This window comes from Myotis lucifugus, unplaced genomic scaffold (genome assembly GCF_000147115.1).
Source record: "Myotis lucifugus unplaced genomic scaffold, Myoluc2.0 scaffold_300, whole genome shotgun sequence".
Taxonomy (NCBI): domain Eukaryota; kingdom Metazoa; phylum Chordata; class Mammalia; order Chiroptera; family Vespertilionidae; genus Myotis; species Myotis lucifugus.
Genome location: NW_005871348.1, coordinates 792,641 through 817,200, shown reverse-complemented (window position 1 = coordinate 817,200; position 24,560 = coordinate 792,641). Strand labels below are relative to the sequence as shown.

Genomic DNA, 24,560 nt, shown 5'->3' with positions numbered 1-24,560 from the left:
TCCCGGGAAAACTCCTCGATTTTCCTGTCGCCCCGGCGTTTCCAAAAAAACCCGAAAACCCAGGTTCCGCCCTTCCGGCGCGGCCCCGCCGAAACCGGGGCTTGGGGGGCGGGGGCGGGAGCGGGGGCCGGGTTGGCCTGCGGGGCCTCCCCCCGCTGCTGCCCCCGCAGGCCGAGCGGAAGGCCGGGAGCCAAGCTCGAGTGTTCGGGGCGCGGCTCGGCGCCGACTCCCCGCCGGCAGGGGCTGCGAGTCTGAGTCGCGCCGGCTGCACGGAAGGCGGCCTCCCCCTGCAGCCGCGGCGGAAGGCGGCCACGGCCGTGCGCCTACTGTGTGTCCCGCCGGCCCGGGAGGCAAAGGCAGGGGCGGAGGGGGCATTTACCAAGGGCCCTGCACCCGAAGGGTTACTGGCTTCATCTTGCGGGGGGCGGGGGGCGGCTAGACAATGTGCACAGAGAAGTTGAGTACCTGGCCCGAAGTCACACAGCCTGTAGCTGGGAGCTGGCTGCAAACCCCCGGTTCGCAGCGGGAGGCCGGGCGGGGGAGGAGGAGGAAGTGGCTGGGCACCCGCAGGTGAGCCGCCCGGCCTGGGCGGGGCAGCCACTGGGGGGGAGGGGCGGTCCCAGGCCAACGAGCGGCCCGGCGGGGAGGCTTTCCTCTCCTCCCGCCATCCCTCCCTTTCCAGGAAGCCAGCCAGACCGGAGCCGGCCGCTCACCCTAAGTCACCCCCAGCCCGGGCTGGGCAGGAATGTGGAAGTTGGCCGGTAGAGCTTGTGTCCCCTCCCCTGCAAATACACTCACACCCAGCTCGGAGGGGCGGTAGGGGGAGAACGAAGGGGGGAGGGGCTGCACGCCAGAATTCGGACTCCCCAGGGCGAAGTAGGGGTACAGCTGCCCCCACAGAGGCGAAGAAGCCTGCCAGGAGCGCTCTGGGCAAACGACCGTGAGCGCAGGCCGCGCTGCAGGACCCATTCGCGCGGGGGAGGAGGGTGCTGCTCCGGGCGCGCCGCTGGGCCCTGAGTCCGCCTTCCCCCACCCCGCCTCCGGGGGCCTCCACGGGGCGGATGGGGAGCCGAGGCCTCTTTCCTCCCATCGCGGTGTTTATAAGAAATGAAACTGCACAGGGCATCAGCGGCAGCCCACAGGGACACTATTCCCCCTCCGGGGTTCCGGAACAGCCCAGGGCGCTGCAGGCCCCCCCACCCCCCGTGCTTTCTCAGGCAGCTGCAACCTCCCACTCTGCATTTAGGAATTTTATAACTGCACGTTTATTCTGCTGTGTCATACAGCACGTCTGCCAGAGCTGTGAGAGAGAAGGGGTAGACTCGTGCTCCCGCATATCCTCAGGGCCAAACCTGGAGTTGACCCAGAGCAGGAGTGCGATTTGCATTTGTTGAATGCATTAAGAAACTCTTCCTTTCTGCTAACTAGGCTCTTTTCAGGAAAAGGGAAGCCGCCTGGATTCTGTCGCTAAGCCTTAGGATGCTCAGAGGAGTTCATGTTTGACTTGTACTCTGCACGTCACAGTTTGGGGCTGCCTGCCTCCCAGGTTTGCTGTGAAAATAAAGATGATAGCTGGGAGGAACGTTGAGCATCTAAGAGAAGCCCTCCCTCGGACCTGGAAGCTGGACTGCCTGTTGTGGGTTCCTTTGCTTTGGGGTCTGTGGCCTCTTCTCTGGTAGCAGGCCCAGCAAGGGCCCAGGGCTGCCGCCCCCCCCCCCCCCCCCCCTGGCTTAAAAAAAAAAACCCCAATGGCCCGCATCTCAGGACTAACTGGACCCACCAGGCGGCAACAGTGTGTTCTGAGAGGCTGAGGATAGAATTTGGTCCATTAGGGAAGAGGCTCCCACAAGGGTGATCTTGCCTACAGCATCTTTAAAAAAAAAATTTTTTTTTATTGACTTGAGAGAGGAAGGGAGATGGAGAGACAGAAACATCAATGATGAGAGAGAATCACTGATTGGCTGCCTCACGCAGCCCCCCGCCCCCCCAATCCAAACCCCAATCCTGGGCATTTGCTCTAACCCAGAATTGAACCATGACCTCCAGTTCATAGGTCGATGCTAAACCACTGAGCTACACTGGCTGGTCTGCCTCCAGCATCCTGATTGCCAGCCAGTCAACTCCTTTTGCCAGCCTAGAAAACCCCAGGGCCTTATACAGAAAAACTATCCATTAATTTGACACTCAGAGGATGACAGTATAGATGGGAGGCATCCTGTGAACACCTGCTCCAGAGCTAAGCCCCAGCTACCTCCAGCTGTAGGTGTGAGGAACTCAGGTCTCTTGTGGAAAAATGCAAAGTTCCCCAGAAGGTCACCACCCAGAATGTGCTAAGCGGCGAAAAGGCAACATGAAAGTTAAGGCTGAGGAGGTCCTGAGGGGGGAATGACTTCTAGCTGGCTGCTTTGGGGGCATTTCATAGACCAGGCATTTGCTCTGGACCTTAAAATAAGAGACTGAAATTGAAGTGGGGGGAGGGGTAGTGAGATGGGAGAACTGAAATTGGGGGGTGGGAGTGAGTTGCTAAGTATCCCAAAAAGTCAGGGTTGAAGAGTAAATGGAAGGAACAAAGACATGAAGGGGAAAACACAACATGTGCTCACAGAATGGAAGTGCAGTGAAAGGTTCACGCATTTCTATTCATACACGTCATGTGTCTAATGTTTTATAGTTTAGGAAGGGGTTTGACAGTCTACCGCATTTCATCTTCACAACAATTAAGAGATGGACTAGAGCTGTGGTCGGCAAACTGCGGCTCGAGAGCCTCATTGGCCCCCTGAGTGTGGCTCTTCCACAAAGTATCGCGGGCGCGCGCGTACAGTGCGATTGAAACTTCGTGGCCCATGCGCAGAAGTCGGTTTTTGGCCTGGGCAAGTCTATTTTGAAGAAGTACTGTTGATATTTGGCTCTGTTGACTAATGAGTTTCCCGACCACTGGACTAGAGTATCTCTGTTTTACAGATGAGAACAGTGAGGCCCAATGAGGGACAGTAACTTGCCTAAGATCACACAGCAAATAGCAAAGGGACAAGAACCCAGGCTTTTGGATTTAAATTGTGTTCTTTTCCACCGCCCTCTAGTTACTGCCAAGAGTAGGGGAGCTGTGGGAGAGAAGGTTGGATGAGACCCTTGGGACCAGAGTGAGCATCGATTTGCATGTGGGGCTGAGGAGTCTGGGAGAACTCAGAGGGTTCCAGGGTGGACCTGAATATTAGGGAGGTCATAAAGTTTGGGAGATGACCCTAGTGCAGAGGCACCTGGAGGGGCAGGCCACAGGGGAGGCTGTAGCAACACCGGCTGGTCCTAGAATGTGAAGACATGACTTAGTTCAAGGAAGGAAGACCCAGAGGACCAGGTGAGGCAAAGGGGGGTTGGAGGTTAGGAAAGACTTCACCAGGGAGGGAGCTGGAAGTAGGACAAGAGAAAGCTGCTGGGGGCAGCATGGAAGGGGAGGCCAGGAGTTCTGCTTGTATGTGTGTGAACCTATGGATTGGATTGTAGGGAAGTGTCAGCCAGAGCTTGGGTTTGGACATCACCTGTTCAGAGGGGATGCCTGGAATCACAGAGGATGCGTATTTTGAGTCAGAGCGGGGAAATGGCCAGCCCTGAATTACCAAGAAGAACCTAGGGAAGGCTCTGTGTTCTGCTTAGCATTACAGGGAATATGTGATACATCTTAGAATGGGATTCATCAAGAGCAGTTCCAATAAAAATTGTACTTCAACAGGTGAAGCTTTATTTCACCTATTTGGAGTATAGCACTCCCAATCCCGACAAGCAGATTCTCTTACAGGCTTCAAGATACAATAGAATCCCTAAAGTTAAAAGTTAAAGAGAAAAAAAATCAAAGAACACTTCAGAGATGTTAATGACAATTTCATTGGTAAATCCTAACATTGGGGAATTTCTCCTAAGCAAAAAATTATTGATGTGTGCAAAGATTTAGCTACACAGTGTTGCTTGCATTATGAAAAAAAATGGAAATAACCTAAATGTCCTACAATGGGGGATTAATTGGGTAAAATTTTATTTATCCTTATGATAGAATAATAGGTACCCATTGAAAACGATATTGCAGAAGTACATTTCACAACATGGAAAGATGCTCAATATATATTCATGTATACATATGGATGATTACCTATGAATTGATATAAAGTTCTTGTTTTAAAGCACTTTTTACAGTCTCCTGTTGCCTTCACAGGGTCATTTTGGTCAATTTCTCAAGACCACATGAGATGCAAACTTCCTCTCCCTAATCTCATTCTGAGTTTTCCAGCGGTTATGTCAGGTTCTTAGGGACCATCCATTTGCTGCACAGAGAACAGACTTCACAGCTCAGGAGCCAGTTATTTCTGCTCTTGCTCAGAGGGTCTTGGTCTCCCATTTTGCTTAACACTCAGCAAGGCTCATTCCTCCCAGTTCCTCCTGCCTCTTCCAGCTTTTGCACCCACCACCAGAATTGGCTTAACTCATTCATTTCCTCGGTGGAAAGAAGTAGAGTGACGGACAGGTGGAATGCCGCATCAATGTCTGTTTATAGCCCGCATCACTGCAGCTGGGTGCTGCTGTGGAGCGAGAGCTGGGGTGAAGGGCCTGACACAACCAGTCTCTCCAGGAAGAGCAATTTACTTGAGTCAGCAGCTTCGGGGAGGTGAAGACAGGAGTCGGCTGGGCCAGAGTTCTGAATAGAAAAATGAACACGCAGCCCAGCCTCTAGGAGTACACAGGTAAGGCAAGGTCTAAGTTGTAAGCACGAAAAGTTAACTAGCTACCCTTCCCAAATGGCCTGGGACCTGGGCTCCCCAACCCTTTGGCCATACCCATGGCCTTGGCCAGCCCTAAATCTGCCCAGGCTGCCCAGAACCTCTCTGGGCCAAGCCTCGAGGACCCAGAGACAACACCGACGCTGCCACCGAGGAGCTCCCACGCAAGGGCCACCTGAGGCTGTGGAGGTGGCCTAAGGCTGTAGTGCTAGGAGGGACCAAGGCTATCCCCCCTCTTCGCCCCCCAATTTGGCAGTCCTGGCTTCTATGAAGCCCTTCTTTATTTACCCTTTCCCCGAGGCCAGCTGTGGGACAGCCCCAAGGATGTAGACAGAGAAGGGGGAGAAGTGTCTCCCTGGTCACCATGAGACTCTAGCCGGGGATTTCGCAAACCACAGAGCATCTGCTGCCCATGGTGCTTTACAGATGATCTCTCCTGTCGCTGTAAACCGGCGAGGGAGGGCCGTTATTTTGAGGTTGAGGAAATTGAGGTCCCGAGTCCGCTGGCAGGCTGCGCCATCAGTGGCCAGACTGAGATTCCCTCTCGCCCAACTGGCCCAGGCAGCAGCCTGCTCTCGGCTTTCCTTTACTTCTACAGGGCAGGTGAGTGACCGGGAGGTGGGTCACCCCTCAAGAAGGGGGCAATGAAACCCGCCCTTTTTGACATCCCATTAGCGGGCTGGAGGAACCAGCGGGGGTTCAGGAATTTAATCCCGCGTCCACTCTGAAGAAGGAGGCAGGTGCCCGGTGATCACCTCACCTGCGCTCCGCGGACAGACGTCTGCACCTCCAAGAGGAGGGTGAGGAGCCGGCCTCTGGGGCTAGCAGGCTGGGAGAAGGCGGGCTGGGGAGTAATTGCGGGCCAGGAGCGTTCGGCTTTCCTGGACAGCCTATCTCGGGGAAGAGCTGGGGTGGGGGTAGAGAGGAGGCGGGCGGGCGGGCGGCGGCGGGGGTGGGGAGAAGCAGCCGCCCTGTACTTCCCCTTCGCCGCTAGCTCTACAACAGCCTGATTTCCCCGAAATGATGGGGCGGCGCCGGCCAATCGGCGCCCTCGCGGCGCTCTGAGAGGCGGGGCCGGGCCTGGGCTGGGGGGAATCCCGCTAAGTGTTTAGATTGCGGGCCAGCGCCGCTGCCCTGGCAGATCGCGCCACTCCTTCGACGAGGTAGGACGTGCGTCCGAGCTCGGTCGAGCCGAGGCCAGCGGGAGCCGTGCCCAGCCAAGGCCAGCCGTGCCCAGTGGCCCCGCGACCCGGGCATCCTCTGCCTTCTCCCTGCTCCCACCCGGAATCGCGCTCACCGCTTCGGGACCCTCGGATCCCGCCGCCCATTCGCGCCCGCTGCAGAGGTGAGCCTGCCTTCGACGCGGGGGAGGGAGGGGGGACGGGTGGCATCGAACAAAGACGCGGGGCACCAGGAAGTGGGGGCTGAAAACCCCAGGCGGGAGAGTCGCGGGCGTGCGGCGTTGCCTGGGTTCCCGCGCGGGCTCGGGAGGGCGCAGGAGGAACGGCGGGCTGCTGCGCAGGGAGGGCGGGCGGCGCGCGAGGTTGCGGGCGCCCGGCCGCTTTTCGCAGATCTGTGTGCGCAGAGCCTTGGGGGGGTGGGGGGGGGGAGCTCTGGTTAGCGGGGTATGTTCGTAGCGCGCATCCCGCGAGGCGGGGCCGGGGACTCGAGTGTCCGTCCGTGCATGGGTGCTCTGTGCCTCGCGCCCAGACCCCAGGTTTCGGGCTGTCCATGCAGGTGGCAGGGTTGGGGCTTGCTCCCCTGGGCGGCTGGAGAACCTGCCGCAGCAGCGGGAGGAGGCGTCACAGGTGTTTGGTTCATTTCGCGGAGGACAGGAGCCAGGCAGGAAGGGTTGCGCCTCGCGGCCGCTGCACTGTTGTGGGCGACGGTGCGGGGGGAGGATGTCTCCGATGCAGGGAGACTGCTCGCCCATGAGGGAAAGTGCACAGCTTTATCTCAAGTGGGGAAATTTCTTGGCATCAAGCAAAAGAAGCCCCTACCTTCCCAAAGGATCTGAGTTTGGGAAGAAAAGTTTTGGTATTAAGATACCCGTGTATTTTGTCTCTTTTTCCTGCACATAAATCCTGCAACTATCACCAGCCTTCCCAGGACTGCGCAGGAGGGAAGGGGCAGAATGGTGTTGCCTCAGATGCTAAAAAGATTTGGAGGGCAGTTTTATTTCAGTATAAGCCTCCTCCCCCGTGATTGTATTACCTGCCACCTGGTTGAGGGCGGGGAAGGTAACTGAATGATCTGGGGTGCAGCAAAGTAGTGCCGGGGGGCTGCTCAAACAGACTCAAACGGGAGCCTTCTGTCTTCTCTTTACAGCCAACATGCCCATCACTCGGATGCGCATGAGACCCTGGCTAGAGATGCAGATTAATTCCAACCAAATCCCAGGGCTGATCTGGATTAATAAAGTGAGTGTAACTCTTTGGGTTTTTCTGCCACATTTTAACCCATGTTCTTTGGGGGACCAAAGCTGCAGATGCAGCTCAAAAAGGGAAGTGATAGGGAGGAGGCAGATGTGTTTCCCAGCGGGTCCTGCGTGCAGGGAGTGCGCCAGGCCCAGCCCTGGGCCTCACTTGCCTGACTTCTGCCTTCCTTCCTTCCTTCCTTCCTTCTTGAGGTAAGGACAGGGCACCTACCCGAGGTCACTGACAGTTCCCAGCAGCTAGTCTCTTCCAGCATCCGAAGAGCTGGAGTTCTGATCTCTCCTGAAGGAGACCCATAAAAATTCACCCAGCAGGGCTCTACTCAGACAAATGGCACTGCCAGTTGGAAGGTGACGGCTCACCAGGTGACCCAAGAGTTAACCTTGCACCAGTTGCCCAGGCCCAAGAAATCTCTTGCTGGTGAATAAAGGGCATCACAGGCTTTGTAGACCTAATAACAACAGTATTCATAATAACAGCTACTGCATGCTGTTCACTCACTACAAGTGAGTGTGGCAACATGCGAAGTACGTTACTGACATTGTGTCATTTAACCCTTAAAATAGCCCTGTGAGGTAGATCCTTTAATATCTCCATTTTCAGGTAAAGAAACTGAGGCACTGAGAGATAGATAATGACTTTGATGCCAAGACTTGAACCTGAGCAGTCTGACTCAGAAATCCATACTGTTAAGCCACGAGAACAGTGAGACCTTAGTCTTTACATATGCCACTGTGTTTTCTTGTTTCATAGAAAACAGTGAAGGACAGAGTTAGAGTGCCAGTGCCAGGGCCACACAGGGTAGACAGCATCCATGTCTGGCCCAGGGCTTCCTCAGGTGTACCGCCAGAACCCCCCGTGGAGGAGCCAGTGGCCCTAAGGTGTCCTGAGCAGCCCCATCTAATGGACAGAGTTCTCATTTCCATGTCCATGCTGACAAGCCAGAGAAGCATGCCACCCAGCACATCTGTAACAGGCACAGGGAGGTTTTTGCTGAGCTGATGGTGCCACAGCTCATCTGAACCCATAGCCCCTTCTGAGAGATCCAGAGTGATGCAGCAGCCTGTTCAAGCCAATCTCAGGATGGGTCAACCCAAGCCAGTGGCCAGGGTGAAAAGGGGAAGTCAGCCTTTTCCCAGACCTGGGTGGCTGGGCAGACTCCGACTAAAAGCCTGTAGCCTCTGAGCTGACACAACCTTCTGTACATGTGTGTGTGCCGTTCAGGAGGAGATGACCTTCCAGATCCCATGGAAGCACGCTGCCAAGCATGGCTGGGACATCAACAAGGACGCCTGTCTGTTCCGGAGCTGGGCCATTCACACAGGTGTGTGACTCTTGCCCAGGAGGAGCCCGGGAGGGGATAGGGGGAGGCACTTCTGTTAACACAGAGGCTCTCACTGGGCTTTCTGAGCTCCCTGTGATGGCATACAGAATTGGGGGTGGGGGCAGAGGGCAGACCTGCATTTCTTTGGAGAGGGGCCATTGTTTCAAGGAGTTTGTGGCTGGATTAAAGTTCTCCCTGGCAAAAGCAACTGTGAGCCAAGATATTAAGAGACCCAGGCCTTCTTTTCTTGAGGTCCTTGGCTAAAGGCACATCTTGTTGGTGGCCTCCTTTTATCCCAGAGGGGTGGGGCTCTCGGCCCATCTCAGACCAGTCAGCCCACCTATCAGTAACTGTTCTTTGATGCCTACTCTGTACCCACTCCCATGTTTGGAAATATCAGATAAGCCCCAGCCCCTACCCTCTGGATGCTGACAGCTCAAGTAGGGAGTCTGGGCATGGTCCAGGACAAAGAGCACTTTCGGGTATGTGAGTGCTCTAGTGCTTCCAGCTGGGCCCGTCCGTGAGGCTTGCTGGATGTGTCTACGTATACAAGCCTGGGCATTTGAGAAACCCCAGGGTCCAGGGCCAGCAGAGTGTCACGCAGGAGTACCTACTGGTTTGACCAGTGAGGATCCCTGGCAGCATGAGAGCTTGGGAAACTCTTGCCTTCCTCCTCCCTGACTGCACTGGCTGAGGATCCCCACCTATGGCCCTGACCATCCTCTTCACTCTCCTGCCCACTAGGCCGATACAAAGTAGGGGAAAAGGAGCCAGATCCCAAGACGTGGAAGGCCAACTTTCGCTGTGCCATGAACTCCCTGCCAGACATTGAGGAGGTAAAGGACCAGAGCAGGAACAAAGGCAGCTCAGCTGTGCGGGTGTACCGGATGCTCCCACCCCTCACCAAGAACCAGAGGAAAGGTATCCAAGGGCTCTGGCTCCTCAAGAATCCCTCGGCAGGGAGGGAGGGAAAGCAGGAGGAAGGGAGGAAGGCAACTGGGGCTGGTGTGCCTGTACCAAGGCTTACAGCTTGTCTCTTCCACAGAGAGAAAGTCCAAGTCAAGTCGAGATGCTAAGAGCAAGGCTAAGAGGAAGGTGAGTGTGGTCCTAGGCAGCCAGTCTTTGGCCACCTGTGAGTCGGGCTGGGCAGTGGAAGAAGTGCCACGGCAGCCTGGTCTAAGCTCTTCTCCCTCTGCAGTCATACGGGGACTCCAGCCCTGATACCCTCTCCGATGGCCTCAGCAGCTCCACCCTGCCTGATGACCACAGCAGCTACACAGCACAGGGCTTCATGGGGCAGGACTTGGAGATTGAGCGGGCCCTTACTCCAGGTGAGATGGACGGGGCCTGGCAGGGACCGTACAGGTCGGAGGGGGTGGGGGGAGCTCTTTTCTCTTGGATCTGGGAGGCAACGTGCTTTGGGTGGCCTGTTGGAGCAGGCTACGGGATAGGGGATGCTGGGTGTCCTGCAAACTAGAAAGCACACAGCTCTGACCTGCGCTTTCTGCTGTCCTAAAGCACTGTCACCATGTGCCGTCACCAGCACTCTTCCCGACTGGCACATCCCAATGGAAATCGTGCCAGACAGCACCAGCGACCTGTACAACTTCCAGGTGTCGCCCATGCCCTCCACCTCTGAAGGTTCGTGCTGCTGGGGCCTCGCTTGCCTGCTTGACTGTTCAGGTCTTGGGAAGGGTTTCCTGGTGGAGAAAAGATGCTCAGAACTCCAGAGCTGGCGGCAGCAGGCTAGAGAGAAGAGGAAGGGGGCCAGGGGCTGCATTTTGATCTAAGGTTGCTGGTTCTCCTGGCTTCTCTGCAGCCCAGTCTCCGAGGGTGAGGAAGGAAGCGAGGGAGTAGGAAGAGGTGTGGCTTCAGGGTTTGGGAGGCTGAATCAGTAGGAGAGTGTCCTGTTCTGGAATCTGCGGGGCAGGCAAGGCAAATGTCTACTGGGAGGTGTGTGTGTGTGTGTGTGTGTGTGTGTGTGTGTGTGTATGTGTGTATAGGGGCAGGGGAGCCTGGCTGACTGCCAGCTAACCTTTCCGCTCTTCTGCATCCACAGCCACAACAGATGAGGACGAGGAAGGGAAGTTACCTGAGGACATCATGAAGGTAGAGCCCCTTCCTCCCTGGGCACTCTTTTGAAGTAGCTGCTACTCAGTGAGGAGAGAACCAATGAGAGCTTCCAAATCGGTGGTGGTGGGGGTGGGGGGTTAGGCAGCTACTGCTATGACCTGGCTGCTTGCATAGTGCCATCTCCGTACGGCTGGGGACCGCTGGCCCTCCTTGGAGGAAAGACACTGCGGAAGTGAGGACAGGAGGGATGCCCGGTTTCCAACAGACTGTCCTGGAACAGGCCTCAGGGCCCCGGAGAGCTCTGAGTCAGCCACCATCAGGACCAGGTCTCTGGCCTGCATCCTCCGCCCCAACATGCCCCAGCCCTGCTAGCCTGAGACACGCGCATCAGGTTTCAATAATCAGCCTTGGGGATCTATAATATGGCGGCTTTATTTTTCCTTTAGCTAATTATCCTCTAGGGTTGTTTTTTTCTGTTTTGTTTTAAAAGTGAATATAAAGGAGTTTTTGCAGTTGTATGCAGGCTCTGTTCCATCAGCACCCAAACTACATGGGCGTAGTTTCTTATCTCTAGCTTTTCTAGTCATCTTTTCTTGACTTATTATGCTAGCCATTGCTTTAAGCCGTTCTCCCAATTGTCATGTCCTTACCCAGTTGAGAGGAAAGTCTAGGAGCTTCGGTGCCGGGGTTGATGGAGGAGTGTGAGTCCAAGGCGGACCCTCACCTCCCAGGCCCCTGTCCCAAGTGAACTCATCTGCGTCTGTCCATCTGAGAAAGTGGCCAAGGGTGTGATCCTGGCTGGGAAGCTTTGGCTCCTTAGGGCAGGGCCATTGGGTGAGTCTGCACTGGAAGTGAGCTGATGGCCTCTTGTTCCTCTGTCCCCAGCTCTGGGAGCAGGAGCAGTCGGAGTGGCAGCCGACAAATGTGGATGGGAAGGGGTACCTGCTCAATGAACCTGGGGCCCAGCCCACCTCTGTATATGGAGACTTCAGCTGCAAGGAGGAGCCAGACAGCCTTGGAGGTAAGAAGCCCCTGAGGGAGAAGAGAGAACCATGTGGGGGGCTAAGGGAGGGGAAGGCTTGGGGGTAGGGCCAGGGAGCAGCAGAGGTAAAGCATCCTTGAACTCACCAGGGTACAGACAGCTTGCAAATTAGCTGTGGCGCCCATGCCTTTAAGTTTGCCTGAAGAGGGGTGTTGCGGCCATGGGATGGACATCAGATGCTGCTGTGTCTGTGGCCTTCAGGGAGGGAGTTAGGGGGAAACTCACCTCCTCCCAACCCCCCTATCCTCATACAACCTTCTTCACATCTTCTAGGGGATATCGGACTGAGCCTACACCGCGCCTTCCCAGACCTGAAGAACATCGATAGCATCTGGCTGGACAGCCTGCTGCCCCCAGTCCGGCTGTCCTCCATCCAGGCCATTCCTTGTGCGCCATAGCTGGGTCCCCGGCTGTCTTTTGCTCTCCTAGGCTAGCAGGACCTGGCATCATGGTGGCTGTGGTGCAGAGAAGCAAGACTCTTGGATGTGCAAAGAGTGGGGCTGGGGCCACCCTCCTTGGGACAGTGGCTTCTCGGGGCCTGGCAGGACAGGGTCTCTGGGGTACAGCTGGCCCTGCCTCCTGGGAAAATGGGGTTCTGAGACTGGCGTCAGGTGGAGGTCTCAGACAGGAGTCAGCCCTCCAGGTTTTCTCTCTGAACCCTGCTGCCTGGAGAGGGTTTCGCTGTCCCTGAGGGAGCAGACCAGTGACCTCAGGAAAGCACAGCACCACCCCGGGGCTGGCTCTGCACTAAGACAATTGCACTAAGTGAATCCTATTTCCAAAGAGCACCTCCCTTCCCAGCTGAGCCCTGGGCGCTGTTCCAAAGTCAGTGAAATGTGAAGGAAAAATTGGTCCTGCGGGACAGTGTTCCCTCAGCCTCAAACGAGTCCTGCCCTCCCTGCTTGGGCTGAGGGGCTGGGGGGAAAAGCATGGCACTTTTTCATGTGGATCTTGCCACGTTTCTGATCAGAGATGTACACTAACGTTTCCCACGGGTTCTCAAACTTAGCGTTTATTTATACAGTGCCTTGTCCTGCGCCCACCTGCCCCTCAGGCGGGCTGCAGCTGCTCTCAGCAGGCCCAGGGAGGGAAGTGTGAGCACCTTGGTATGACTTTTAAAATTGGAAAAGCTTTCTAACCACTAAGTCATATATGACCATAATATGTACATGTGTGTAAATATGTACATTGTATTTTTATAAAAAGTGAATTGTTCTAAGGGGTGTGGCCTTTTATTTGTAGATAAATTGTAAATTGTAGATGAGTTTACTTTCTGTAGACATTCTGATGGCCTCATTCTTGGCATCCTGCCTGAGCTTGACTGTGGGGTGAGGTGACACGCACCTATTGTAGGATCCTTTCAATTGTGTTCTTGGAGAAGATGGCCGGAGGGGACAGCCATGGCACAGGAACATACTCATGTAAATATAGTCGAGGCTTGGCGTTAGAGCCAGGGCTGTGAGTTGAATTTGGGTTTGGGGAGTGTTGGGTTTTGAGTTCTGAGGAATGTGCTGTAGGCTGTCTGTCTGCTGAACTCAAATGCAAGTGCACTTGGGTTCTATTCCCAAAAGTGAACAACAGGTGCAGCGCAGTCATGGGCACCGGGACAGACGGCAACTCAGAAAAGGCTCCCGAGGCCTGCTGTGCCGGGCCTTGCTGCCCGGCTTCTGCAGAGATGGACATGTACAGTAGGCAGTGGCAGAGTCACATGTGCCAACGGAGTGCTTGAAATGTGGCCAGTGCAATGGAAGAACCGGATTTTAAACTTTATTAGTTGAAATTTTAAAAGCCACTTGTGACTAGTATCTACTATATTGGACAGTACAGGTAGAAACTGGATTGGGGACAGATCTGAGGGGTTGGGTGGGGTGTTGAAAGAACACGGGGTGGGGTGGGGGGACAGGGGCTTGGGGCTATTTACCTGCCAGATCAAGAGTCTTACTCTTTGTCAGCTAACAATAACTCTCAGTGCTGAATGCCAGCCCTGCATTGTTCTGTGAAACGGGTCCATGCACAAAAGTGTTAGGAAAACCTTGGATGACCTTACATGAAGCAGGTTTCCCTCCTCCACGGCTTTTCAGGGTCTGTCTGGGCTAATGCACACAGAAGCTCTCTGAAGGGGTATTATGTCGGGGGTCTCCTTTCTCCGGGTCCAGCACGGGGAGTGGGGGGGGGGTGGGGGGAGAGCGAACCGGTTCTTTGAGTAGAGGCGCTTGAGATTGAGAAAGAAATGAAGAGACTGGACACAGAAATAGAGGGAGAAGCTGGGTCCAGGTGGGCTTCTGGCGGAGAGACTGAGACACCCAGCACCGAAGCAGGTGTTTATTTTATAGCCCAAATTCCCCAAATATCAGGAGGTTTCACCAAAACTCAAGATAAAGGAGCTTGGGTTGGCCCCAGTCGTATTCATTCCCGGTGCTTGACTGGATTTACATAATAAAAACCCTTCCGGGCACCTGGGCTTTGAAGAGTCAACTGAGGCATTCTCACCTCTTGGTTAGATATGCCCCCAAGATAAGGCTGTGCTTACACCTTGGGTTCAGTCAACATGAACTCAAAGCCCACGGCACCTTCCCTGGCAGGGGGCCCTCCACAGGGTATATTGATCAGAACAGTGTTTCTGAAAACCACAGGTTGGGAACCACTGACACATGCCCAAGCGCCCCTCAGATAAGGCCCAAATCACAGGAATATCTGAGGATGAGAGGTCTGGATATGGGCTTTTTCTCCTCTCCCTCCCCAGTCTCTGGCATAAACTGTACCCAGCAGTAGGCAGGCTGGCCAAGGGAAGCCTGCTGGCATCATTAGCATCATCTAGGGCAGTGGTCGGCAAACTGCAGCTCGGCAAACCGCAGCTCGCGAGCCACGTGCGGCTCTTTGGCCCCTTCAGTGTGGCTCTTCCACAAAATACCGACTTCTGCGCATGGACCACTAAGTTTCAATCGCACTGTACGTGCACACCCGCATATGGTATTTTGTGGAAGAGCCACACTGAAGGGGCCAAAGAGCTGCATGTGTCTCGAGAGCCTTGGTTTGCCGACCACAGATCTAGGGAAAGGCCATGGCAGGGATGGGGTTGCTCAGGGAAACCAAGCCTTGTAGACACATCTTCCATATACTTAGTCCTAGAAACCACTTGCACTGTGATCCCCTCTTTGGACCCAGCTCTCTGGAAGGAATGGGCCCGTGGTGGGGAAGGGAAGGCTGAGTGAAAGAAGATGAGACAATTGGAACATGGGCAAAGGTCAGTTTGACGTGCTCTTCAAAGCTCAAGAAGTATTGTTCTCTGACCTTGGACATGCAGTGTTAGTGACAGATAGCCTCCTGCTGGGGGCGGGGGTATTCTGTATGTGGGTGCCTGGAAAGACCCCAACTTCAAGCCCTGCCCAGCAGAAGATCCACCTGGTTTTTTCAAGAGTAGCTTCACCTATGGGCAGAGGGATGGATAAAATGACCTTTCCAGCTCCTCCAGAGCCCAGCCCTTACAGAGGAAAAATGGATTGGGGGTGACTAGCCTCCTGTGGCTTCTAAAAGGGGGCTTGGCAAAGACCTCTAGTGGGTGGCTTTTCCAGATAAGGATGGCTGGGGGCAGTGTGAAGCCAGGGAGAGTGGACTGAGGAGGGATGGAAGGGAAGAAATGCAACCCAGAGCAAACAGGAACTGCTCCTGACTTCTCTCCTCTGTCCTTCAACCTCATCTCTGACAGCGAGTATAGTGAAGTGGGTATGCTGAAGTCCCAGGTAGCTGTAGAAATCTCAAATTCTAATATGCCAAAGTTCATCACCAAAAAAAGTTACCAAAATTGGAGAGGAATTCCACTCATCACCCAATCTCCAGAGCCAAGCTGGAGTCCTGAGCTCCTCAGCTCTTCTTATCCCAGGAGTCCTAAACAATTGGGACCAACTCCTTAGAATATCCTGTACCCCCTCCTCGTAATAATGGAGCTGGGTCCTAGGGACCAGGCCTGGAGGAGGAGTGTGGGATGGGGTCAGCACCGTGAGCTGTCCCACCACACCCCACCAAGGACTTCAGCCTATGCCTAACAGGAGAAACGGTAAAGTCTGCCTGCTCACCTAAGGGTGATGGCAGCTGACACTAACTCATTAGTGAAAAGGCGCCACATCAGTGGAACAACATCAGTTTAATCGGAGCCAAATTTGGGCATAATCATTCAAGGTCATTCTAAGGACCTGCCAATGCTTTTGTGGGTCATTCTAAGAGTTTCAGTCCAAGCACTGAGTGAAGGTGGAGGCTCTTGGCTGAGGGAGCTAGAAGGCATTGAAAAGTCTGTTTTTTAGGTGTGATGATATCATTGTCATCAAGAACCACTTTTCAATGGGGTAATCTGGCAAAATGGGCTCAGTCATACGAGCTAGAACTCCTGCCAAGTCTACAGATATTCAAAGGCATTTCTGGTTAGCTACAGGGTTTCCTTGCCTTACTCCAAAGGTGTCATTTTAATTGGGCTGGTTTATTCATCCAGCCCACTTGGCAACAGGAAGAAAGCTACAGGCTAATATGCTAACTGCCATACAGAGGCTCAGGGTGGCAGGAGATCTTTAGGGAATACAGATGCAAACCATCCCGTCTTAGTATATTGGTTTCCAACATCTCTCAGTGCCGCACATGCAGGATAAGAGCTTTCTCAGATCGCTCTGGAAGTCTCAGATGGGGACTGCCAAAGACAGAACTGAAGTCCTAGGAAAAGCTCAAGGCCTGGTTGGGGTGGGGTCCTTTCCTCTGGGAGTGATGCCCCCTGGCTAGTGGAGCTGGTCATACCCGAGATGTCATTCTCTGGAACCATTTGGTCCTTCACAGTTTGCACAGACCCTCAAATCCCTGTATCAGCGGGGATCAAGGGGTCCTGTTGGAGCATCCAGGAAGCTTTGTCTCTGTCAGATGCAATGCCCTTCCTTAACTTGGGCAGGACCAACTCTCCACAGTGAAGATGCCTGAAATTCATCAGAACGCTGCACTAACCTTTTCCCACTTGTACCAGTGGTCGGTCACAGGGGCAGGAGCCTGGGGAGGGAGAGTGGGGAGCTGGTGTACTCTCTTTTCCAGGAGTGAAAGTTCTGGGAAGAACGAGACTTGTCTTTGTCAGCCAAGACTCCCTGGTGAGGCCAAGTCTCAGGCAGTACAAAGGAATAGCTGGTTGGCCACATGGTTTTCTTAACTCCAGGCAGCTCCCCATAGACCCCTTTCTGATGATATTCTGCAGGTGGGGAGTTGGGGAAGAAGCCCCCACTTCTGCAGGCTCCATGGTGAGGTGGGCCTAGAGAGTCTACGCAGAGTTTAATTTCAACTGGGGAAATACTGAAGGCAATAAAGCAAGGACATGGGGACCGAGCGAGAGGAGAGGCAGATGTCCAGCTCACCATCCCTTATCTAGCTCCACGAGCTCAGAAATAGGCAGCACTGGAAAGGACCCCAAAGTCTGGCTGGGTCATGGTAACACAGTCCTCCAGTGCTTACCATGACAAGGTGCAAAGCACCCCCTACGCACCATGACACCGGCACCCACCACAGCCCCTGCTTCACAGACCAACCAAAGCTCAACTGGCATAAGGCGTTTCCCTAAGATGACTCAGCTAATCTGTATGGGGCCTGGATTCCAACCCACAGCTGTCTGTGCCCAGAACCCAGACTGCCTCCACAATATCAGGCTGCCTGCAGAGGAGGAAACTGAGGCCTGGGGAGGAAGATTGGCAGAGCTTGCCCGGGAGCAGGGCACTAGCACCTCATGCCAAGAAAGCCTTTGGAGACACTGAGAGAAGGTAGCAAAAGCCACAGCTGCTCTGGACACTGTGCAGGACCCGCCCCTGCCTTCAGCACTCGTGACCTCTCCCACCCCAGGGGACTGGCTCTGCTGCTACAGGCCCCAGGGCCCCAATGGGGTAGGGTTTGTCTTGGTTCTCAAGGAGGGGGATGCCCCGTCTATGCCCTGGAGGCCACCTGCAGTTTAGAGGAGCGTGGGCCCCAGGAGGGTAGGACACAGACCGCTTGTGACTTGGCCTTGTGCAGGGGGCAGCTCAGCCACACAAGTCTGTCTGTGAACCGGCTCCAGGGAACTCTGGCCTGTTAGCCCTTATCTCAGCTCTAGGGATCAAAGAGGACTTTTCAGCTTGCCTGTCTGAGCCATGTGGCCAGAGTGCTCCCGTTCCGCTCAAAACCAGACCCTTGTGGGGTCCTGGGGTCCTCAGAGGTCTGGACTCTGGTGACTGTACCAGCCAGAACCACGTGGGGTGCATCCTAACTCTCAGCCACGTGGTTGGAGCCACTCTGTGGCTGTCGTGACTCAAGTCCTGGCTTCTTGGTCCCTGAGAAAACAGCACTTCTGACAGCTGGCTGGTTGCTGCCCCACACCAGGTGGGCGCTCAGACTCACTGGCAGGCTTTCTTCAGCAGACGTGCCCAGCCCTGCCCTCCAGACCCAGCTGAGACGGCGGGTGGGGCCCTCACTTCTGTTTCTGGCCAAATGCCTCGCATTGGCCTGGGTTCCTTCTTGGTTTCTGCCCTCTGCTTTTCCTCGGAAACCGGGTGGCTGCAGGGTGTTCAGTTCTGCCACCACTTCCCATCAGACTCTCAATCGGAATTAGGGCAGGACCAGCGAGCTCTTCCACAGCATTCAACTCCCCAGCCACACCTTCGCTCACAGAGGTGAGAGGATATGCCAGGATCTCCGTTCAGGAGGCCACATGAGTCCGGGGGTGGGGGTGGGGCGGGGATGGTGTGCTAGGCTTCTTTGAGAAAGAAGGGAGCCGTGTGGACACAGTGGTGGTGTTTGGGGATCTGGGGTGGACAGGGAGGAAGTCATTATGCCAGAAGAGCTATTACTTTTCTGAAATGAAGACCACATCAAGGGCTCCTGTCACACACATCGTCCACGCTGGTGCAGTGGTGGACTGGGTGGGGGCGGCTGACCTTGGCTGTGGGACGGGAAGGTGGCTACCACTGCTCAGACGGAGGACTCCTCTCCCAGTGCTCCTTCTTGGCTTGCCAGGATGGGGAGAGGAGCTGGATGTGAGGGTGCTGAGAGCCATGGTGAGGGCTGGGCAAGTGGGTGTGGGAGTCTGGCATTCTCTGGGGGTGGAGGAGTGGGGTGGGGTGGGGCAGAGGGGAGGGCCCGAAGGGATGTGCAACTTTTCAAGACTCAGAATAGCCTGGTGACTGTTCATCACCACCCATCTGTCATGAACTGGCAGCAGCCAGAGTTCCCAGCCCAGGTGCCCATCCGGCCCCTCTTGGGGAACCTGCCTCAGGTCACTCGGGAGGACCCCAGTTTTGGCCTCTGGCCATACTAAGAGACATGCATTGTGGCCCGGAGGCCCTCCCTTATCTGACAACCCACACAGGCAGAGCCTCACCATCCAATGCCTGTCCCCTTCCTGTCTGCTACTCCCCCCGCGGAGGTGCCCAATCTCTCCAGCCAGACTGAGAGCTCCCCCGGGGCCAGTAGTCATCTCCTGCACCTCCTCACAGCGCTCAGGCAGGCCCGGCGCTCGAGAGCATCTCTTGCAAAACCCTGGGCCTGCAAAACCCTGTTCACCTGCTCTGCCCATTGCCCACCTGGCTTCTCTGAGTCCTTCCCTGGGGACAACCTAGGCTGGACTCAGGGGTGCAGGGAGCAGACTGAGAGGCAGGGAGGGCAGAGAAAGGTAACTAGCTCTGCTTCTGCAGTAGAGACTCGGGTGGAATGGGCCACGTCCAACCAGCAGCCAGGGCTAAAGATCCCAGAACAAGGGCCACTGTGTCCACGACATACAGCAGGCACAACCCGTCTGGCTCCCTCAGCAGGACTACTGGAGATGGAAGGTTGGGTCATTAGTTACTTTCTTTTATTACAAATGTACACAAATAAAAGGAACATGGTTCAATTGTACAGAGTAAGAAATACAGATGAGTAAATAGAAACATTCATTAAAGCCACCTGTAGCACACCATCCAGAAGTAATCAGGCTGTTAAATTTTGAGAGACTCGGGTGCAAATATAATTTTTCAGCCCTGCGCACATGTCTAGGAGCTCTGTCCCAGGCAGACACAGGCGTGGCTCCACAAGCGATGCCTCTGCTGCGACCACCGCAAGCAGGAGTCTATTTCCCGGGCCCTGGCTTGGGCCCTTCCTCAGCCCCAGGTTTCTCTGTGCCCAGATACTGTGCAGAGGTTGGCATCCCAGAGTCCAAAGGGCCAGCGGTGCAGGCTGCAGAGGTAATTTAGAGTAGATTAGGAGGTGCAAAGGCCCTTGCTCAGGACCGAGGTGTCTCCTGGGATGTGGAACCTTCCGTGCTAAAACTGAGAAAGTCCTGGACAAACCTGGGGCAAGCTGGTCACCCTACTTGGAGGGCCACAGGCCTTGTCCAGCCTCTCCCTCCCTTGCTGTCCACAGGCCCTCTTGCTGGGCCTCAGAGCCCCCAGACCCTCACCAAGCAGTCCAGGGAAAGAGAGGGGGAAGGGAATGAATAAGGCAGACAAACAGCACTTGAAGGAAGAGGCCAAGTGAAATCTGATTATCAAGGACAACCAGGCCTGCAGAGGTGGAGGGACGCCAATACTTAGCTGCCTGCCCCTCTAGCCTTGCAGCGACCCTCAGATTCTGTGTCGAGTCCTCAGAGGTTGGGCTCTAGCCCGTCCTTGGAAAGTGTAGGGTCTCCAGGTGGGAAGTGCTCAGCCTCCCAGGGCCTCCTACAGCCCTGGTGCAACCAGCCTTACACCTCCCTCCTCCTTGTCCACACCTCCTGGTGCGTCCTGCCCAGCTCCCCTCTGCCTCCAACTGGGAGCAGCAGATGGGAGAAGAGGAGGCCAGGACAGGCTGAGCTGAGTCAGGAGCAGGCAGGACCTCTCTCACAGTGGCTGGCGCATCCTGACTGTGGTCTGGCCCTACACCCTGTCTATGCCTGAGGATGGGTCCCTTGGATAACCCAGAGGAGTAGGCAGAGTAGTGGTCCATGGTGGGATAAATATGTCCACATCCAATCTAGTGAACAAAATACGCTGATGAACAAAATAGAAACGGAGACATGGATACATGGATACATGGAAACGGAGACTGACAGCTGTCAGAGGGGCGGGGGGAGGCGGGAGGAGGGGATTGGATGAACGAAGGTGAAGTGATTAGCCAAAGAACATATATGCATAACCCATAGACACAGATGACAGTGTGATGATGGCCAGAGGGAAGGGGGGAGGGGCAGAGGCTGGGTGGAGGGAGGCAAAGGGGGAGGGGTAATGGGGGCAAAGGGTGGGATGGGGACATTTGTAATGGTGTCAACAATATAAAAAAAAAGAAGAAGAAATGTCCACATCCTAGTGCATAGAATCTGTGAACATGTTATGTTAGGTGGCAACCAAGAATTAAAATTGCAGATGGAATCAATCAGGTAATCTTAAAACAAAGATTATCCTGGATTATCTGGCTGGTCCAGAAGAATCAGAACCAGAGAGATGGAATTGTGTGACTCGACTAGCCTTGACTTGCTGGCTTTGAAGATGGAGGAAGGCGCCACGAGCCAAGGCACGCAGGCAACCTCTACAGCTGGAAAGGGCAATGAAGCAGATTCTCCTCGAGCCTCCAAAAGGAATGCAGCCCTACTGACACCGTGATGTTAGTCCGTTAAGACCCATTTTGGGTTTCTGACCTACAGAACTGTAAGATAATAAATCTGTGTTTTAAGCCGCTTAGTTGATGGTACAGCAGCAATACTGAGAAGCCACCCAGGGGCTGCAGCTGCCCCACATCCCTTGGTTAGAGCGGTTCTCACAGAGCCCCGCCATCCCTCGGTGAGAGGCTGTTTTGTCCTGGGAGGCACTGAGATCCTGGAGCCCAGGGCAGGTCAAGAACAGTGCTCTGCTGGACGTGTCTGTAGGAAACGGCTGCCTCCCAGAGCCCAGTCCCCAAACCTGCGAGGGTGCTGGCTCTGAGTCATGCCAGAGGAGCTGCCCTGAGGTCAGGTCACTCAGCACAGCCAGCCAGGGCCTGCAGCGCTTGGCTGAAAACTCCCAGGGCAGGGCTCTTTGTCCTTTCCACACCTCCGTCACACAGCACTGTCAGTCCCTGGCCTCACTAAGGGGATCCAGCTGCCCTCAGGAAATACGAGGACTAGAGGGGGAAAAAGGTGAGAGGACAAATCACTAAATTGGAGGTCAGTCAAATCTGCCTGCTCTGTCACCTATTAGCTGTGTAGCTCCGAAGAAGCCACTAGACTTCTTGTAGCCTTAGTTTCTCCATCTGTACAACAAGCATAACAGCTTTTGTCTTACCTGCCTCACCGGGTGTGTGTCTTGGGTGAAATAACACCTGAGAAAACACTGTGCGGCACAGACTGAGATGCTGTTGTTAATAAACAGTAGCGGTCACAACCCCACATGCCTTTGGATGGAGTGAGTGGTTACATATCCCGGGTCGGCAAATGATGGGTGAGTGCAGACTCATCTGTCCTGCCGGGCAGGCGCGAGCTGCAGCCTGGCCAGGAGAGAAGAGAAAGACCTGACTTTCTAAGCCGCTGAGCTCACAGCGGATGTGAGCCGGAGCCACCCTGCAGCCTGCAGGATGTCCTCCCAACCACCACAGAGGGTAGCTTTGCACCTTCTTCTTCTTCTTCTTCTTTTTTTTTTTGCTAAGGAAAAAGATTTCTAGAGTTTTTTTTTGCATTAAAATAGCCCCTTTGTTCACAGAACACTCCCAGTTTTACAGGGAAAAGGTGGAACATGAAACTATGCACAATACAACTCCAATCTAATAAATATAGGATGTTTAACTTTGTGTGCAATACCTTCTGGAAGAAATACATAAGAATACTAACGGGGATTGCCTTTGGTGGTGGGGTTAGGTGATTCTATTTCCTTCCTTATATTTCTATAATTTAAAAATGCCCCATAATGCTATAATTACTTTTACCATCTGAAAAAAAATTGTATAAATGAAAAGTACCAGGGACTTCCTTTTGTGGGGCCACAACCTGGGCTTGAGGAGTCATTTGAGCTGGTTCTGCACAGGCGGGGGTCCTGGCCCTGGTCCGTGCCGCCGGACCTTGGAGACTCACTCTTCTCCCTCCCTGGCCTCTGTTGGCCTGTGAGACAAGATGCTGGACAAGACATTCTCTAGGATCCTTGGCACCTTCATCTCCTCCATCCCTGCCTGATGCTCAGCTCCCAGCAGCTTCTCTGTTCCTAGAGAACTCCTTACTTAGGCCTTGAGGTTAAGACCTCCCCCCCCCCCCCGCATCCCCCCCATCAGCCTGGCATTTGCCTGCATCAGTCTGCACTTCTCAGAGCCCTGCCCTTCCTTGAAAGAACAAAGCCGGGCCAAATCCTGTGCAGCCTGCTGGCCTGCAGTGACCCCTGCTTCCCTCTACTTGTGCATAACAATAGCCATCATTTATTGTTGACTTCAGGTCACAGAGCGGGTCATTTAACTTCAGGTAACCAGCAACTGCAGAAACTAAAATGTGAGCAGTATCCCCTGAAGGTGTGTAATGTGGTGACCCTGACTGATCCTCTCCTGTCTCTGAGGTATTGTTATACCCGTTTCACTGATAACTGAGGCTCAGAGAGGTCAAGTTAACTCATCCATGGTCATACAATGAGTTTGTGGCAGCGCTAGGACTTGATCTGTAAGTCAGTTCAGTCCAAGTCCAGTGGTTTTTCATTCTCATGGTGGTGTCTTCCTCAACTCCCACCTTCCAGCACTGGAGGGCAAGGACAGTGTGTTCTGAGTTGAACATACAGGGAGCACCCAGTGAATGTCTGGTGGTAGTGGTGTTGTTCACAATGAATTTAACCAGCATTTATTATTCAATCAACAAGTCTTCCCAGAGTCTGGGATCTCTGGGGAGCAGGAACAGGCCTATTCCGTTCACTGCTATACTCCAGCACCAGCAGTGCCCGACACAGAGTACATGCTCAGTTCATGACCCTGAATTTATGATTGTTCATTCAAATAATAAAACAACAAAGTAAATAATATGAACTGACATCTATGGGGTGCCTACCCCAAGCCAGCTCTCAGGGAGTCTCCAGGAGAGTTGAAGAGAAATATAACACTGGTGACAAGGCTACCTTGTGGAGTTTTACGTAAGAAAAGTATCTGTGTTGCCCTGGCCGGTGTCACTCAGTTGGTTGGGCATCGTCCTGTGCACTGAAAGGTTGCCGGTTCAATTCCCAGTCAGAGCACATTCCTGGGTCACGGGCTCAATCTCCGGTTGGGGTGCATGCAGGAGGCAGCAGATCGATGTGTTTCTCTAATGGATGCTTTCTCTCTCTCTCTCACTCTCTCTCCCCCTCCCCCTCTAAAATCAATAAAAAGATACTATTTTATTTACATTTTTATGTGTTCTTTTAAAAATCTTTATTGTTGAAAGTATTACATAGGTCTTAAAAGTATCTGTGTAAAGGCTGTGAAAACACCAAAGAAAGATGATCAGAAGCCTTCTTCTGGTGTTGGGGGCCCTGCCAGAAACTATCACCATTGCAACTCGGATACACTGACTGCCAAAGCACAGAACCCTAATTTTCCATCTATATCCATGGTTCTGTCTGCTCGGAACACATCTGGATGCTTCTGTTGCCCTCCAGACTGGATAACCAGAATGCTGAGGGCTCTAAGACAATCGTGGGAACTGGTGAATTTGGCGTGGAGAAGGAAACCGAGGGTCATCTTTAACCCCGATGGGCTGCAGGGGCCATCGCCCGGGGCACCCCCTGAGGAAGACCTCTCTCTGGAGATGAACCAGAGAAGCAGGGAGCCTGGTAGCTGCCTGTCCAGGACGTGATGAGGCCTTACTCCCTACAGCACAATCTGCACACTTGCTCACACAGCGAACGTTTATTAACTGTCCTCCATGGCTTGTTGCAGGCTAGGGGAACAAGGATGAATAAAACAAGCTTGCAAGCTTAGAAAACGTCATTCCCCTAGGGACAGAGTCA

General features: G+C 54.1%; 1 protein-coding gene across 5 annotated transcripts; it reads left to right on the top strand.

The window, feature by feature from the left end:
* The first annotated feature begins 5,894 nt into the window (after nucleotides 1-5,894).
* On the top strand, nucleotides 5,895-12,859 carry IRF1 (interferon regulatory factor 1). Of its 5 annotated transcripts, none has more exons than XM_006100151.3 (10): nucleotides 5,895-6,111; nucleotides 7,095-7,186; nucleotides 8,426-8,525; nucleotides 9,270-9,446; nucleotides 9,571-9,620; nucleotides 9,724-9,856; nucleotides 10,044-10,166; nucleotides 10,585-10,634; nucleotides 11,484-11,619; nucleotides 11,914-12,859. In XM_006100151.3, exons 2-10 carry the CDS (start codon nucleotides 7,100-7,102, stop codon nucleotides 12,036-12,038), a joined length of 981 nt encoding a protein of 326 aa, XP_006100213.1. In that variant the 5' UTR covers nucleotides 5,895-6,111; nucleotides 7,095-7,099; the 3' UTR covers nucleotides 12,039-12,859. The 5 variants fall into 5 exon arrangements, with proteins under 5 accessions (XP_006100213.1, XP_014321032.1, XP_023619557.1 ...); XM_023763789.1 differs by lacking the exon at nucleotides 5,895-6,111 and adding an exon at nucleotides 8,147-8,311; XM_023763788.1 differs by lacking the exon at nucleotides 5,895-6,111 and adding an exon at nucleotides 8,113-8,311.
* The last annotated feature ends 11,701 nt before the right edge of the window (nucleotides 12,860-24,560 follow it).

Coding starts and splice junctions, on each gene's coding strand:
- IRF1 (XM_006100151.3), top strand. CDS start 7,100: ATGCCCATCACTCGGATGCGCATGAGACCCTGGCTAGAGATGCAGATT. Junction 9,857..10,043: donor TGAGCGGGCCCTTACTCCAG/GTGAGATGGACG, acceptor GCTGTCCTAAAG/CACTGTCACCATGTGCCGTC. Junction 11,620..11,913: donor GGAGCCAGACAGCCTTGGAG/GTAAGAAGCCCC, acceptor CACATCTTCTAG/GGGATATCGGACTGAGCCTA.